Genomic DNA, 17,622 nt, shown 5'->3' with positions numbered 1-17,622 from the left:
ACTCGATATATTTATTTCGTCACCCGAACTAATAGCCTCGGAATCATTATTTCCTGTACATTGAAAGCTTTTACAAAAAAAATAATTAATTATTTAACATGGCTACGTGTTTGCCAATTTATTGCACACCAATTCACAATTAATTTTAACAAATGTTTAGGTAAATTTTCAACCCTTAGATTCTGTAAACTTGCTGAACGTGGAATTTGAGAGTGCAGAATTTCGGCGTTGCCAAAAATGGAAGGAATTATCGCACACTTTCGTCTAAAGTGAGAAATTGCCAATTCAGCACATCGATTTTCGCCAGCCAGCGACACTTTCCACACGCCCAGCACAAGGGAGGATTTCGAGGGTCACTCGAGCGTTTTTATCTGGAGACGTGCGTCTCTCTCATACTCGAATTATCGACGTGGAAATGATTCTGAATCTGTGCCATCGCCAAAGCACGCGTGCACTTGTTTTCCAGGCTCAACTCGTGATTTATCATTTAGCTCTGCGTGCATCGCCGAAGTAGCACACACATTGCACCGCTCGTAATTGAATGAGCGAAAAGAAGATTATTTGGTTCGCGTGCGCGCCACCGTTTTTGCATAATTCCGTCGGCTCATTTCAATTGAATGCTGGGAGCGAGCACTTTCTTCCACAAATTGTGTTTGCAAAACTAGGCCAAATTAAGGATGGTATGCTTGGACAGAAAGTGAGATTTTTTCTGATATATAGGACGTTTTTATTTTGAACATTTTAAGCCCAACCAATGCAGATGAATTGTTGGCTTGTTTTCACTCAGCTGATACTAGAAATATTCACATAGAAAAATTGTATAAAAAATAGTCCTGAACATTATAATAAATTATTTTTACTGTTCATCATCATTAGCTTTATTGCAGATAAGTCTAGTGCGTTCATGTAATCCCAAAATTGTAATATACAACATGAATGAATTTCTACATTTTAAATGTTTGAATATATTTAATATTTGATTTATTTATTTTTGTTTTTGACATGTTTGCAAATGTTCGTACCGAATATACGCAAATAAAGTACATTTGCAATAAACAAACGTTTTACATTAATTAAACATCCACAGACAAAACACAAAGCAATATATTTCAAGAAATCTCCCAGCTTTACAAAATCTAATTTAGTACAATATTTTGGCTTGAAATATTATTAAACTAGACAAGCAGTGAGGCTTAATTTACATGTGAATGGGCTATACACAAACATTAGCATGATTTTATTCCTCTCGTATTGTTAAGTAATATTCAATATCACTTTTCTTCTCTACAAGGAACATTTTTTATATGTATTTTAAAATTTATTTTCACTTTTAGTTTAGCTCATGGAGATAAAAATTCTCTATATTTAAGTTGTTTAATTTGACTTTCGGATATTTCATTTAAGACAAAACAATTTAAAATTCTCGACCCACATTTTTACACTTTTGATTATTTGTTTCTAAGAAAACTCTTAATTTAACACCACATTGATCGCATTATGTTTCACTGAAATTGACCTCATCACTGCACTTATATTAAGGCTCATTAGGATAGATATTGAAGGCAATTCTCTCTTTTCTTAGTTTGTCTAAGAAGTCGATACTCCGGGTTCTCGGACAAGTTAACATCTGGATTGAACCACCATGTTCACAAATTTGTAAGACATTCCTGATGCTTGTGGGAGGCTGAACTGTTTGCGGTTTTTGTCCAGTGGATGGGACCAATATGTTTTATCCTGACCAAGACAGTATTTAATGGACCAGGGAGATTTTACAATCTTCACAAAATTTAGTCCTAAAACGGGATAGTAAATCTCCCCGTGTCCATCATTACGCACGTGACAAAGGAGTTGTTTCTGGTCAAAACTTTTCCATTGAAGTTCAGCAAATATCGAGTTGAAACCCAGAAGTGCCATCACGTGCAATGATTTGTAAAAAGCGTCTGAAAACTCACGCTTCTCTGTTACTACTTCAGCCAGCACTAGAGTCCCGGCAGGAATTTCTATCCCAGCGATGTCTGACGAGTCTAGTTGTTGCCAGTATCCATCGTCGTCAAGGTAGAAATTTAATGCCGACCAGTGCCAAGACCTGAGTAAAAATTCGATTAATTTTGTTTGAACGGAATTTTTGGGTAGAAGGTTTTCTGCCATTTAATTATATTTAAAATATTTATATTCAAATTATTCCAAAAGTGAAAGTTAGATAAATAGGAACTTAAATTAAAATAATACACAGTTAGGGATGTAAGGTACAAATTACCTTCTTGCTAGCGTGTCGTCAAGAGAGCGAATGTGTTTAGGAGAATTTCGTGCGCTCGAGAGAGGGAGGCTCTTGCGGTGCCTTTGTGGCGCCTTCACGCCACTACTGCACTAATAACTGTTTTGCATTTAACCTGTATCGCCAGGTGGCAGTACAAAGGTGTGCGACAAGCAGTGCACCCTTACTGCACCTTCTCCCCCACTGCACCTTAAGCCTCGCACCAAAGCAGTCGCAACACAATATTCTCTCTCCGGCTAGGATGAGATTTGGTGCGGGAAAATTCCATAAAAACGATTTCCTATTAGACCCGAACTACGGGGTAAGTGTCATAATTGTTTGTATTTGAATGTGATGTTTTTATTGTTATGATTATTTATTGTATTTGTGATTTTTGATTATCCATGTAATTTCACAGTCTTGATCCTGATCTCGGTCTTGGTCTTGATCTTAATTACTAAACCACGAGACATGAATAAAAGACGAATTACTACAATGAGAAAGACGCATATATGTCACGGCTTCCACGTACCCACACCTTTATTTATACCTGAGATTCTCCCTCCGCTCTCCCCAGGGAGCGCACGAAAATTTAAGTCGTTACTTATCGGTACACAACAATTATATTATCATCAGATAAAACCCTGACAAAAGACTATTTGGATTTTAGGAAGGAAAGGAATTTCTAACTTGAATTTCAAAATTTGTCAGGAATTTGTTTTTTTCTTGTCTTTGAAAAAGCTCACCAAAGAAAGGTTGGAATTTTTCCTTTATTTGAGGAATTTTCTATCGGAGATTCAAGTTGCGGGGTTGTCAATATCGTTGGTCTTTTCTCTTTTAATTTGCAACTCAAAACAGGTCAAACAGACTGAAATTTCGCGACTGAGTCATAAACACTTAATCTAGTATAGATTAGATTCATTATAATCAGAAAGCAATCACCGGCGAACCATCACCAAAGAATTTTGTTTCCCAAATAAGTTGCCCTTGTATCCTCTTGCGAATTATTTTCACAAAATTACCAGGTTTTTATGCCTAATGCGAAATTAAATCATCTGGTCCTAAATAGTGTATGTACGCATGGTAATATTCTAATTGAAACCGGCTATCGGGCTATGCTCCCCTAAATTGAAAGGAAATGCCGTCACAGCAGGTGTTCGCTGGTAGCTTGTTGCATTTCCTCGCAAAAGCAAAGGCAAAGCACCGTCATGCTCTTATCTTTAAACATTCGGCCCGATAAGGGACACATGCTTCCGCGATAAAACGAAAGTGCCATCAGTCGGTGTGGTGCGGCCGAGGCTCTGACTTAAAATCGTGGAATTCGCAGGAAAGTGTGAGAAAAAGGAGAGTTTATTATTTGCAGCATTCATGGATCCACCACAACAAAGGTACTTTGAAATATAAAGCCTTCAGCAGTATAGGACGAAAGCGACGCTTTTATAATTCAGCACAAAGACTCGCCTGGATCTTATTGGTATAAACGCCTGAAAAGGAGATAAACGGTTTTGCTGAATCGTGATGTCATTGTTAACTGATGAGTCGTATAAAGTGTCGCAAGAGATAGCACGGAAAGAAATTATTTGACGTTTTATTATTGAAATTATTTTATTAAATTCGATATTAATTACAAAAATTGTCTCGTGTTTTATTTCACAAACATTATTTTTGCAATTCTTTCAAACCAATTTTTTTGTTCAATAGTTGACCGAAAATCTATTTTATGTTTCAGCGCTCGAGAATTTCTGCCGGCCGGTGTGGCGACCTCAACTCCGCTGAGGCCAAAGTCGTTCGCGGCACCAACAGACAGTGAGACTTGGTGAGTGATCCTCCTCTTTATTCACGTCCAATCTTCTCTCGGTGCACACCTGTCAATGACTTTGGTTTTTGCTAAACAAATGCAATATAGCAGTTGATTAATTTACAATCCCGTTAGGCGCCCTCGCCACTGCGAAAATAGCCGACGTAATTGCGCACTAGATTGAAAACAAACACAAAACGCAAACAACGCGCATAGTCGCGGTTTCCCGCGGGGAATTGGATTCACGGTTCGTTCCGTAAATTTATGATTGATTCTGTGACCAATTTTATTTTGATTTATAAACGAAAAGGGAATTTATAGAAAAACACGACGTTATTAGTAGATTTTTGGCCAGTAATATTTGGTTACAAAAAACTCTTTATTTGTCTCGGAAACATATAATCAAAATTCCCTCTGTATAGAAAATAGATAATATCAGATTGCCTGCGGAAAATTCAATCCCAACAAAGGCCGCACGAGCACAAACCCAATATTGGCTCTCGCGACGCTTTTTGAGCAAACAGAGAGCGCAGGAATTTATTATTGACATACGGCCCTTTTCTTCCCTCTTGGAGTGAGATTAAAAACGCATGCATGCGCTCGGGCAGGTGAACTCTCGTTGTTAGCTCAAATGCAAACTCTCTGGAGGGGTGGTCAAAGCAAAGCAGGTTGCAGTCAAATCTTTGGAAGGAATTTTACGAAAAAAAACGGCTTTGACTGACATTTTCTGAAGAGTGGCAATTAAATCCAAAAGAGCTGCTTCCAGAGAGGAGTTTTGTAACTTCTTTTTTTTTTGTAAGCCTTGAACTGCTTTAGGAACTAATTCAATCTTGATGGGATCGAGATTCCGATTGAGATTACTATCTTTTTAACTAATTTGATTTTAATGGCTACCATAGGAAATCTAACAAATTTCTGTTTTTGTTTTTTCGTTCAATATAGATTTTAAATATTCTCTAATTAAAAAGAAGAATTCAGGTGACTGTGGGAAAGGGCCACTGGTGTCCATAAGTCATCTGGCATTTCTCTTGATAAAGACACATTTTAACCGCTGTCTCATAAAAAAGGTCGCCGAAAAATTCCTTCTACCGTTGGAATGCGACATTTTTTTCTTTTTTTGCCTCAACGGGTTAATTAATTTGGAATTCCGTTCTCCTACTGGATCATTTTCGCGTTGCACAACCGGCACGGCTCGAATTACCACCCGCAAGCAGCGCTGCTATAGTTTTGCATTCTGCTGCACAGATGGCGGCTGATCTTTCTCTCGGCGAACGGAATGCCGCCGCGTCGGGAAAGGGGGATGAGGGATGATAAATTCACTCGTTGCTCCCATGACGGCATGTTTCTTTGTTTGGCTCGGAGAAAAGTAAATTATTGTTTCTTCCAGACAGACGCAGAGAGGATCATAAATTTTATGTGGGAAACAGAAAAGGCTATTTTTGATATCGTGTTCAAGTTGATAATTTTTATAATGAAGCAATTATTGCACTTAAGAGATAGAAAAGTGCAGAATCATGCTCCTATCATAAATTTTAAAAATGTTGAGCATTACTGGCTATAATTCGAATTTATTTAAACCTGATATTTAATTAAATATCCACTTTGCTCCTTTCCAAAGTGATTCAAGTCTGCGTAAATATCATCTGAAATTGCCACATGCCATTAGGCTCAATCGCGGCGCGGCTAAGACGATGACAAGAGGCTGGAAAACGCAAACGCGCCCACTTCGAGTGGCGCTTAATTGAATTTACGACGCTCGTGGCTTTTAAATCGTCTTTTACTGCCGAGATGCGCCAGACGATAAGCTGAGAGTATGTATTCGCCGCAGCCGCTGCTGCTGCTGCTGCTGCGCCGTGCAAGCGTGCACCCACAGCGAAAGTTGCACACGAGTCACTGACCTGGCTCAATAAATTTCTGCCATTTATTTGATTCGAAGGATATAGCTGTACTGCACGCGGCCGTGTCACCGAGAAATGACGAGAGTTAGTAATGAATGTGCCAATTAACGTCTTCATAGTTAATCACGCCTATGAACATAAATTCATAAGTACAGGAGGTCTGGACTCGAACTGGATTGTTTATTCTTGTTTAAACGCCTGCTTTTATGAATAAATTGCCAGTTGTCTGAATAAAAACGTCGATGGACTGCAGCTGCGACGAGTGATGAGGCAGTTTTATGCCAGGATTATAAAGAGAAATGCAGCCGGAGATCTTTTCTGCTGATTTTTAATAATTATTGATTATTCCTGGATCATTACTTAGCTATTTAACTTTCTAGAGAATTTCTTTTTTTTATTTTAGCTCCTTTAACTGTTCAATGTAGGTTTGAAACTTTAATTATGTATGTTTAAAATATATTGATTTCTATTTTTCAACAAGTTCTGACCAGTGGGGGCCAGATTCGTGCGACGCGCAGATATGGCGTCCGGTGGAGTATGGCGCGAAAAAACTGTCACGTGAAAATGCGCGAAAAGAGCCAAGTTTCCGTCAATATTGTGACATAATTTGCATTACTTGTACCAATAAATTGTGTCTTTTGGATCGTGAAACTCGTACGGGAATCCAAAGAGAGCTTTTTGATTCCCACATTCAGACGCCATCTTTGGATCTGCGCAGTGCGTACCAATTTTATCGCACATCTGGACCCCGCTGGTTCTCACTTAAACAGATTTTTAATTTTTAATTATCAAATACGTTGATTTCGTTGATTTCTATTTTAAAAATTAACGCAAATTTCCATTGTTATTGAAACTTTAGATATTTTTTTTTCAAACGGCATTGTACTATTCGGCATCCGAGGGGAGGCTGTGAGGTCGTGGACCGGCATCTCTCGCCCGCCACCGCCGAGATCCGCAATGATAATTTCGGGGCGGAGGCGGTCGAGTCTTTTTGCGAACTCGTCCGAGCGCCGGCTGGAACGGCGGCTGGGGCGTGCGAGCGCCGGCAGTCGGTGCTCCAGACTCGGCCGCCGCAGCACGTGGTTCCGCACGGCCGCGCGATGTTCACCTGCCTCTGGCACTGCTGGTCGTGGTACTCTTCACTTTTTCATCCCCTTTTTTGTCCTACCTGCCTGCCTGCTTTCGCTCGACTCCCGAGACCAGACGAACCCGGCAGTTTCAATTAGTGCAAGGGTCGTTTCGCAGTACAGAATTTCTCGAGCATCGCTGAAGACGTCTGAGGAATAAAATTATACCAAGGCCGGTTTTTTATTCGTGCATGAAGCTTGAAATTGGTCCGAATCCTTATTTTCTGATTGGCTGATTCTGCGAGACAAACCAATTAAAATTTATCGCTGCAACTAAATAATAATAAAAAAAAATCAATGCCATATATTCTGAACAGAGATGTACGCAGAAAGTGAAATTAATCCTGCAGCAGTCTGTGCCAAATGAGTGGCGGTCGATACCCCACGCGGCGTCGGCTCTTGTTTTGCTTTCAATTTGCCCGATTATCGCGAGTGCGAGGCCACTTGGCGCCGGCGGATGAGCTGATAAGCACCATCTTAATGGGCACTCGAGGGGCTTCAGAGGCCCTGCCTGGCTTCGTGCCCCGCGCCGGCAGCCAGTCGTTTGCGAGAGGCGTCGCGATGGGTCCGTCACCCGAGGAGCACTGCGCCACTTGGCAACGCACGCTGCGTCGCCAACCACCACGGTCAATCTCGCACCCCCGCAAACCCCACCATCGCATTAATTAGTTTCCTTTATTCCTTTTTGATCTTTGCTAAAGAATTTACTCGCTGAAAACCGCTTAGAACGTAAACTTTGACATGAATGAGTTGCTTAAAATATTATGAATCGGCGAAATGTTAAAATTTGCATGAAGTTAAATAGATTTTCAACAATTACTAGAAGATAGCATACTTTTTCCAAATTATAAATATTTACGGGTTTCCGCGGTGCAATTTAAAATATAAGGGGCCATTTGGATTTCTCTCGCCGAGCACGATTGAATTAATGCCTAATTTGATGTCTTAGGTCAAAGTCAAAAATCAATAGTGTTAATTTTTGTTTACAACAAAATTTTTAGAAATGAGCTCAGTGTTTTGGAATGTTGTAAAATATGCTTAAATGTTGTCCCATGACATGTGTAAACTTGTATGAAAGTTTCAGATTTAAACAAACCTTTTCAAAAGTTGAAAAACAACGAATATTTCGACTTTTTTGTGTTTTCAAATATTGTCACCTCCAAATCTCAGGATCTAACCACCAGAATTCCAAAAATTACCCACCGTTAGACACGTCTTAACCTCCCCTGACACGCTGAAGGGGTTGGAGGTGTTTAACATGCACCCTTTTCAATCCCCATGCTACAAAAGTGTGCTACTCAGCATTCTGGTCATCATCAGGTCAATTCCACCAGCCGAAACAAACTTTCCTTGAAAATAAATAAATTTCTCCTTCGATTAGTCACGATTTTTAATTTACTAACACAGAGTGAAATTGTTGCAGGCTCGACCCTCCCGTGGGCCAGACACCGCACCACACAGCATTCGCCATGGACGTCATGAAGGTAATTACGCCAATCACCATATAAATTTTCCAAGCCCATTAAAAGAGTGAACATGAGAGGAAAACCCACGATTCTCGTTCCTTTCACCGAGACGCAGTTAGACTGAAGGAGCTGCGAAATTTTCCATCTTCCGCACGCGGCTATATTGATTTTGCGCGCGCGCGCGAGACAAAAGTGGAAAACTGTCTTTGTGCAATGTCTCGTTAAGCCGCTCGGCCAAGATCGATCTTCATTCAATTGGCGGCGCACAAAGGACATGGCAAAAAGCAAAGCGGCTGCTGGCGCCAGAGATGTGCAAAACAGTCGTTTGTGCTGACTTGAGATTAAACCGAGTGTAATAATAAGGGAAAATCTCGAATCACGCGCAGATGAGAGAGCATGAGCAAGTGCCAAAGCCTGAAAGATTGCTTTGTCCTTCTCTTCTCCTTGGAGAACATGGAAACGACATCTTTTGTGATATTTATACTTTTCTCAACGGCGTTAGTGCTTGTATGTATTTGAAAGAGAAAGAATACAGTCGTTTCTGCATATAATTACTCGACTATAGAGCTCAAACGGAATGTAGATGGAGGTGATTTCCCCAATGACTATATTTTTATTAAAAAATAAATACATGCTCTATTTTCTTGCGCAAGAATTTCCCGATAAAAAAATATTCAGACTTCTACGAAATTAAAAATACATTACTTCCAGTCTCCAGAGAAAACTAATCAACATGAAACTCCTCTTTTCTATTCAATATGAGCCAAATTGAGACAGACGATATTAAAAGCAGTGTAGCGTGCAAATTAAACTGTCAAAGGTAAATAAAATCTGTCACAAAAGCGAACATTGCCGAAATTTCAATTTTCGTTCAAAGCTACACGGCAATCTCGCCATCTCGAGCACGTTTTCCAAAACGCTGCAAATTACGCGGCGTGTGTTATACCTGCGTCGGAATTTATTATCACCGCCGCTGCCAAGGAGGCGGAAGCTCAAAAGAGAGAGTGAGAGAGAGGCGCACTGACTGAATATTTTCGCACTCTGCGCCACTTTCCGCCTCGACGTCGTTTCATTTTCCAAAGAGCTCGCACGCTCGCTCCCTCGCCTTGTCAAAATAATATTCATACACTCCCGGCCTTTCTGACGAAACATTTGCGAGGCACCAACTGATATTGTTTTCCTTTGCCGTTTGCGTGCGACTGGGTGTGAGAAAATTATGACTGTTTCATGATAAACATTCCCTTGAAATTTATGTAATTGTTGAAGCGAATCTGAAATAACCTGCTCGATCAAATATGCAAGGCCAATATCGGAAGATATCAAATATTGATTGAGCCAATTGATCATCCTTCGAAATAAAGTATTAAACCGGACGCAAGTGTTCTCCACGTTTTCGCTTTATCTCGTTCTCACGTGCCTGCGCCTGTCGGGTTTTCTGCCAATGCAAAATTAAGTAGCGGAAAGTGGCGAGGGTGAGTTTGTCACTCATGTATGAGGAGGAACGCATCGATTTCTTCCCCGCCCTTTTCTTGGCAAACTCTAGACAAGCTAACTAAACTAATCTTACAAAAAAAATATACTAATTAAATATAAGTAAGGAAAATTATAAAAAAAAACTCTACACAACGTGAAAAGCACTGCTTTGCCAAAAAATTGTTTTTACTATTATATCGATATTTTTAGAAATCTTGTTCAGTTTTGACTTTAAAAGACCCTCTGTTTACAACAGTGAACTAAATTTCTAATATTATTTTAAAGAGGAATGATACTGGAAAAGCCTGGAAAATGCTTGTTGCCAATGCATAAACTCGTCCCTTAAGATTCAGTTAAAGCCTAAATTGACCTAAGGAGCGCTGTAATTTTTTGGGAAAATTGGCTTGAAATTTACCGTGCTTTTCAAATGGCAATGGCTTTCTCCTTACTTGAAATCCGATTTAATTTCAAAACCAAGAGTTTCCCCAATAAGTGGCATACACTGTTGAACAGATCTTGACGAGAGGAATCGGAATATGCCAAGAAAATATGTTCAAGCACTGTAAATTTTGGAGAAAATCGGCAAAATTTTAATTTTTATTGTAGGAAGGTCCTTTTTTTATTATTGCAAATTGTTGGACAAATTGTTTATCGGTCAATTGTTTAAGGCATCCAACAATTTAAATAATTTTCAATTGTTGCCCAGTATCATTCCACTTTAAGCCTCCAATTACATTCTAATTTTATTGTCCTTTTTTTAAATTTAGCAAGAAATCCATCTCATCATTGCTGGTAGTAGTAGCTAGAAATGGAACACACAATACAATGTTCGCTGCAAGAGTTGGATAATCAGGTCTTATGATAATAGAGAGTGCCATAATTGGCTTACAAAACGCTCTCGGCTACCTGTTGTCGGTTGAGACGGAAAATCTGCACAAAAGACGTGCGCCCAATTAGTCCCCTCGATGATAAAGAAGCCCTTCCAGCCGCTGCGCGGCTTGCACAACCGCCAGAGACGTAAGCCAGTCCGCAATATATGCCATCTCGATTATTCAAAGAGTCTGGAAAAGCTTTCAGCCGCGAAAATGACAGGTGCTGGGGAATTATTCGGAGATCGCGATAAATCTTGCAGACGCGCCGGCGGAATTCCAGCGCACCGGCAGCCAGCGTTGGTCTGTCGGGCTTTAAGCGCACCAGATCGATACTATAGCTAACTATCAACACACAAACCTGGGTCAAACCGCTGGGGATTGTGCTTTCCGGCACTTCTGCTCCGGTCCATCTGGAAAATTGCAGATAAAAAGCCAGTTCGCAACCACTATGTACTTGAGCTCCAAAGTTTTTCTGCGGTTGTTGGTTGTTAGCTCTCTAACGAGCAAAAAAATTGGATTTTTTACAGCAGATTCAAATGTTGAGCATCCCGGCATTTTTGCGAATTATTATTTAATAAAAAACAATACTTTGTTGTTCAAATTTGTAAATATTTTATTTTCCAAACGGAAACTAAGGTAAATTACATCTCAAATGTCTGCTTCCTAAGCTGAACGAGGATGTAGAAAATATTGGGTTTTCCTCTCAGGAAAATGCCTGTTTTCAGGATTAAAAGTAGATCAGTCCATTTCCAGATTGAGCCGAACGCTGTCAGTTATGTTTTATTGTCATTTTAACACGTCTGCATGGGATTTAGAAGAAACCATTAATAATTCCTGTCAAATTTGATAAATTAATGTGTAGCATAAGTTCATTCTTTGATAAGGTCAGGAGGTCATCGGCTTTTGGATAAAAATTTCTTTCGCCACGGAGTGCAAACAAACTGCCTTTTTGCCCTCGTGACGTCACATTTGCATAATTGACGAGCGGAAAGGTGCAGCAAATGTTTGCCTGGCTGCCGGCTGAATGGAGCAATCAAAACAATCGAATACAATGCTCGGGGCGAGTGGGTGGACCCGAATCCGGTCGCTTTTTAATCCCATTGTTGGCTGCGAAAAAAAATCATCGGCGGCTTCTTTCTGCACAATCGTGGCCGCTCGGTGCCTCGATTTATATTTCAGCAGGATTCATTTTGACTCGCGTATACCGAGGGTGTTTAATTAGCAGCCATTGTGGCGCTGAAAGACACGGCACGAAGCTAATTCGCGTGTTTGCCTACTCGCTTTTGGTGCTGAAATGAATGTAAAGCGCCGCGGATCGGGCAGACAGACCGTGAAAACCCGTCGAGTGGCTTGCATTTCGCTTCCACATTAGCTTTTCATCAAAGGCGGCAAAGCGGGGCTCTTCCATACATGCACAATCTTTTATTTTCCCGTTCCATCCTGATATGAAAGCGAGCGAGGCAAATTATGTTTTCAAAGCGAAGTATATAGCCCGTTTGAATTTGTAAGGGCTGAAAATTTGCAGGAATCTTATGACGTTAATTACATTTGAAGTGTAGGAAAATGTTAAAGACTGGCGTACTTCTGATCCTCTGCTCGTAATTTAAACAATAATTGATCTTAATTATTAATTAATTTTAAAGCTCTATAGCAACATTTTCTAGTGTCTTAAAATCATTTTAATGTGCCCATAGAGAGAATATCAGATGCCTCATAAAAGGTGGCATCAATTAGATGACCCTTTTTCGAAGAACAGCGTCATATTTCACAAATCTTGCAACATTCGATAAGGAAGTGATGGTGTCAGCTGTAAACTTATCATTGTTTTTAGAGAGGAATTTATCAAAAAGGTCACTGCTGCAAAGATTAGGCTCGGCTGCTGTTTCTAAACAAATTACTCGACTTTTAAATTAATTCAGTTGCAAAATGAAATGGAGATTGTAAAATTCATGGTCAAATAAACTTAAGGTTATTTTAATTATTGCTTTATTTTTATAAATAATTTTTCATAATTAAAACTTGGCCTTGCTAAAAATGGTGCAGACTGCCAAAACCCATTCCATTGGCCTGATTTAAAATTAGACTGGATTTTACTCTCCCTTGTGCATAGAAAGAGACTAGACCCATTCTCGCGTCTGTGTTAGTCCATTCTTCTCTCGTATCTGAAGCACACGTAGCGCCTCTTTGTACGTGTCAGCACTTTATTTTGCCCTTATAATCATTTGGCACGCGCGGACAGATCAAAAGAGAGCAATCAGGCGGCGCTACAGCACACCCAGCGAAAGAGAGAACGATGAGAGTGTGTGCCGCAGTATGCTAATGCGATGGAATGCGCAAATTTATATGCACTGTTCTTGCTACTACCTGTAACACTGGGTCGCGGTGTGTGCGTGTTGCAGCACGGCAGGAGACGCAGCAAGGACAACGGCGGCAACGGCAGCAGACAGACGCAGCTGCGTTCGCCCATGGTCCAGCGGCCATCGGCCGCCAAGGTCACCCTTCAGGGGTGGCTCTACAAGCAGGGTAGCGAGGGACTGATGCTGTGGAAGCGCCGCTGGTTCGTGCTTTCCGAGTACTGCCTTTTCTACTACAAAGGTGAGTGTTTCCAGATTTTCTTAACAATAAAAAAATACTTCTAAAATGGCAGAAAATAATTAAAAATTTGTTATGAATGAAAACAAATCTATAATTTTTTGCAGTTCTGCTAATTGTGATTTGATTGGATTAGTTGTTTTATCTTTTTTATGCAAGCTTTATTTTATTATTAGAGTTGTAGATTAGTGTATTAATTTTATTTGTAAAATTAAAAAAATATATACAGTACCTGGTTACTAGTTTAAATTATTTTTCTCTATGAAACGTTATTGTATATTGTGCAGTAGCCAGTTTACTACAATAATTTAATTTGTGACCGATGAAACTCTTAATAGATAAAATGAAATTAAACAATTACATTATCAAATTTGTAGTCCCTTAGCAATAAAAATAATTAATAACCCATTAAAATATGTTTATTATTTGTAGGACCGGAGGAAGAAAAATTGCTGGGTTCAATTTTACTGCCCTCGTACAAAATTAGTCCGTGCGCGCCGGACGACCGCGTCTTCCGCAAGTTCTCCTTCAAAGCCGAGCACCACAACATGCGGACGTACTTCTTCGCCGCCGACTCGCGCGAGCAGATGGTCCGCTGGATGAACGCCATGAGCTTAGCATCTATTCTGCAAACCGCTCCGGTGCCCTCGTGAGTTTTCCTCGTGTTTGACATGTTTTTATTAAACTGTCTGTTTTATTTGCTTTTTCAATTCCTCGCTAAAAATGAAATAAAATTTATAAAAAAAGGTAGAATTCAAGTAAAAACTTATTGTTCTCTTGAAAAAAAAAACACTTTTTAAAAAATTCGCAAACTTTGAGCCCCTGTAATTTATTTTTCTTGTAAAAAATTTCAAAAATTCAAAAGCTGATTTTTAAAACAAGTTCGTTTTGTAATCAAATTAATTAAAACAAACCTCTTTTTCCTCAGATGGGAGGAACCAGCATCGTCAAGCAGGCCGAGCGTGTCGTCGGTGTCGCAGAGCGCCGACGACAGCGACTCGGGCTTCCACGGCTACCGGTCGCCGCGGGCCGCCACCACCCCTCGGCAGGGCGGCGACGGCGCCAGCGCCAAGGACACCGTGGAGACCAACGGCTGGGGGCCGCAGCCGCTGTACGCCAACGCGCCACCCAAGCCCAAGAGACTGCCGCAGGGTGACTCGCCCGAGCCCAGCCCTGAGAGGCCGGCGCACCCTCAGCAACAGCAAACACCGCGCGGCGGAATCTACGGCGTCTCGCCCAGGCAGCACCCTGAAAACCGGACGCCTGATCCATACGGCCGGCCAATTGATTACGAGGACGTGTACGGACGCAAAGGCGCTTGGCCACCACCTCCTCCTCAGGTACAACACCATTTTAATACCTGCATGGACAAATAAATAAATTAAACCAAGGGATATTTAAAACGTTTTTTTCTGTTTGAAAAATAGATGGATTTAGATTTAGAGAAATTAAATGGTGCTAAATATTATAGAAAATATGATGAATTATTTTAATAATATGGCTTGTCAGTGCAAAGGTTTTTTTAAATTATTTTTACAGTTTGACAGTTTAACTCTAATTTAAATTAATTCTAGCATACTTTTTAATCAAACATGTAAATTTTGTGATGTAAAAATGATCCACTGTTAATTTTTTTATAATATAATATAGCATTGCTTTCAAGTTATGGACTGGACAAAATTTTTAGGAAAAAATCCTATAGGATGACATTTAGTTTTTAATGGATCATTTTTTACTTTCTGAAAAACCACTTAGTTTTTTACATTAAGGTCACTTTGGTCCAATTAGACGTTGTAAGTATTAACAACAACTCTAAAAACAATAATATGTTATGAGAGCTGTTAAATTTGCTTAGTTAAAAAAATATCGTTAAAATCCTCTAGCTCATCTATGGTGCTAGAAACTTTTCATTGGTCATTATCTTCTCATATCACGAAAGTCTACATATCTTTTAATTTTGGTTGATATCCAGGGTTTCCTAGTAATTAAAAAAAAATCATCTTAACAGTGATAACCTCAATTATTTATTATCCTAACAAGAAGAAAAAGTAGAGCGCTACTTAATATGAATTTTTACTATCACTCTCGTTATCATCATGCTGCTTTTCTGTTGTGACTCGCTGACACTGATTTCTCGCGACCAATTACAGGCGTACATGAACGAGCCGCCGGCCAAGCTGGACAACTTCAGGACGTCACCGCAGGAGAACAACAATTACTCCAAGCCCCCGCCGGACGTGACCAAGACCTACGTGAAACCGACAGGGCCCCTGCGCAACCAGGAGGCGCCCACCAAGCAACCCCCGCCCGCCACCCTGCCCAAGCAGCTCTTTAGAATGGGCAGCCCGGCGCCCACACCGGCGGTGAAGCCCAGGCCCAAGCCCCCGGCGGGCCATCCACCGCGGCCGCACAGCGCTGACTTTTTGGAGGTGGACGTCCGGGAGACGCCGCCGAGCGCGGTGCAGCGGAGGGAGAGAAACGGACCCCAAGGGGAGAGACCAAAGTCCAGCATCGACGTCCACAATGACGACTATTGGTAGGTTGCGGCAAAATTTCTAATTTAAATAAAAAATACAAGCTAAAAAAGTTTTCAAAGATTACTAATTAAATTTCTGTTTTCCAGGTCTGAAGAAAGCTACGCACGGAAAATGCGCCAGTCACTTTACATGCACGCTCAGACCCAGTCGGGCAGGGCGACCCCCCTGCAGAAGCACATCATCGACAACAGGGCAAAGCCTCCAAGTCACAGCAGGTCGCCGGCTCAATCAGAAGGTCAACCTGCTGAAGAGCAGCCCAGTTCAATCAGGAGGCACAAAGAACAGGTGGATAGGCACAGCAATCAATTTATGAGAAGCGCCAGTGCCAGACTGCCGAGGCACAAGTCTCGGGCAGAGGCGCATGAACAAGCAGATGCGCCAGGCAGCGAAAAGAAAATTCAACAAGTGAGTGGAATATTTTATGGCAGATTGTAAAAGATGTCGCGTCTTTATTGGTGCTGTAAAGAATTTGATTCTTTTTACTGGGTCGGCAACAAATCAAAACTTAAAAACTGTATACATTGGTAAGATAAAACTCCTCTTTTTGGCCGAGTGTAAAAATTCTGTTATTGTAAGGTCAAATTAATTTTAATTAATTAAGAAATTCATTTTTATTTTAATATATTCTATAAAGGAAATAAAATGCTGGCTGAATTGACGTTTTCTGAAAGCATTTAAAAATTTAATCAACTGTCTACAAATATTTATTTTATTTTCCCAGCGAGAAGAGTCAATGCAGCGACTGCTGGAATGGAAACAGCGGATGCTGCAGTCGCCGCTGACGCGCAAGTCATCTCCGCGGCCGCACGACAACTCGATGCCCCACTCGCCCCTGTCGCACCTTCTGCTGAGGACCCCTGACGCTCCTGCTACCCCTGGCAGCGACGCCGGTTCAGTGACCTTCAGACCGAGGCGGCAGCCGACCAGGGGGCCCAACTCGTCGAGCTCGAGTCGCAGTCGGAGCCAAGACCCTGGTCGGCGCTCTGCGCCTCCCATCCACAGGCGCAACTCGTATTCTTCGGACGACGAGGGTGAGTAACTCGCCCCTTCTCATGTTTTCTTGTGTGTGTGGTGTACTAAAAACAGCATTATTTTTACCTCTATTTATTCATATCTGGTGGCATGGCAATACATTGGTGCGCGCATGTAATGGCTGCATAACACCCTGGGGTAAGTTTTTCGTCTTCTGTGTCACACACTTAAACGAGAACCAACTTTAACAACAAAATAAAAACTCGAAAAAGGTGTGCAATCTGTCTGCTTGCTGGCATTCTAAAATCATTTCAACTAATATCTTCTTGGCAGCGGAAAGTGTGTCTGCTGCGTGGCCTCCTTGAATTTCTCTAAATTCATCAGGTTTAGGACGAAACATAATATAAAAAAACAAACAAAAATGTGTAGTTTAGAAGAAAACAAACAAACGAAATAAAATCATCAGCATGGGCATCGGGCACTTGAAATTAAAACAACTCTTTTACTTTCTGGAAACGTTTTGCATGCTCTAACTAAACCAAAATCTCTCTCAGAAAATTGATAACACTATCCATTCCATATTTTTATGATTTTTGTTGCAACCGTTGAGAGTGCCCAATATTTTTTACCCAG

At 40.8% G+C, this 17,622-nt stretch overlaps 1 protein-coding gene across 10 annotated transcripts in view; it reads left to right on the top strand.

The window, feature by feature from the left end:
* Window positions 1–17,622, top strand: part of kmr (kramer) — an 82,068-nt gene that overhangs the window by 45,871 nt on the left and 18,575 nt on the right. For 8 of the 10 annotated variants that reach the window (XM_065490996.1, XM_065490991.1, XM_065490994.1 and 5 more), the window contains 8 exons: window positions 3,984–4,070; window positions 8,501–8,561; window positions 13,288–13,483; window positions 13,913–14,129; window positions 14,409–14,820; window positions 15,631–16,016; window positions 16,104–16,422; window positions 16,739–17,048. In XM_065490996.1, coding sequence (XP_065347068.1) covers window positions 8,547–8,561; window positions 13,288–13,483; window positions 13,913–14,129; window positions 14,409–14,820; window positions 15,631–16,016; window positions 16,104–16,422; window positions 16,739–17,048 — 1,855 coding nt within the window. In that variant the 5' untranslated portion in view covers window positions 3,984–4,070; window positions 8,501–8,546. Of the gene's footprint in view, window positions 1–3,520; window positions 3,643–3,983; window positions 4,071–7,542; window positions 7,704–8,500; window positions 8,562–13,287; window positions 13,484–13,912; window positions 14,130–14,408; window positions 14,821–15,630; window positions 16,017–16,103; window positions 16,423–16,738; window positions 17,049–17,622 lie in introns of those variants that run through there. The other 2 variants (XM_065490993.1, XM_065490990.1) reach the window with 2 other exon arrangements.

This window comes from Cloeon dipterum, chromosome 4 (genome assembly GCF_949628265.1).
Source record: "Cloeon dipterum chromosome 4, ieCloDipt1.1, whole genome shotgun sequence".
In the NCBI taxonomy this organism is placed as follows: Eukaryota; Metazoa; Arthropoda; class Insecta; order Ephemeroptera; family Baetidae; genus Cloeon; species Cloeon dipterum.
The sequence above is the reverse complement of the archived record's forward strand: the minus strand, read 5'-3'. Positions and strand labels throughout refer to the sequence as shown.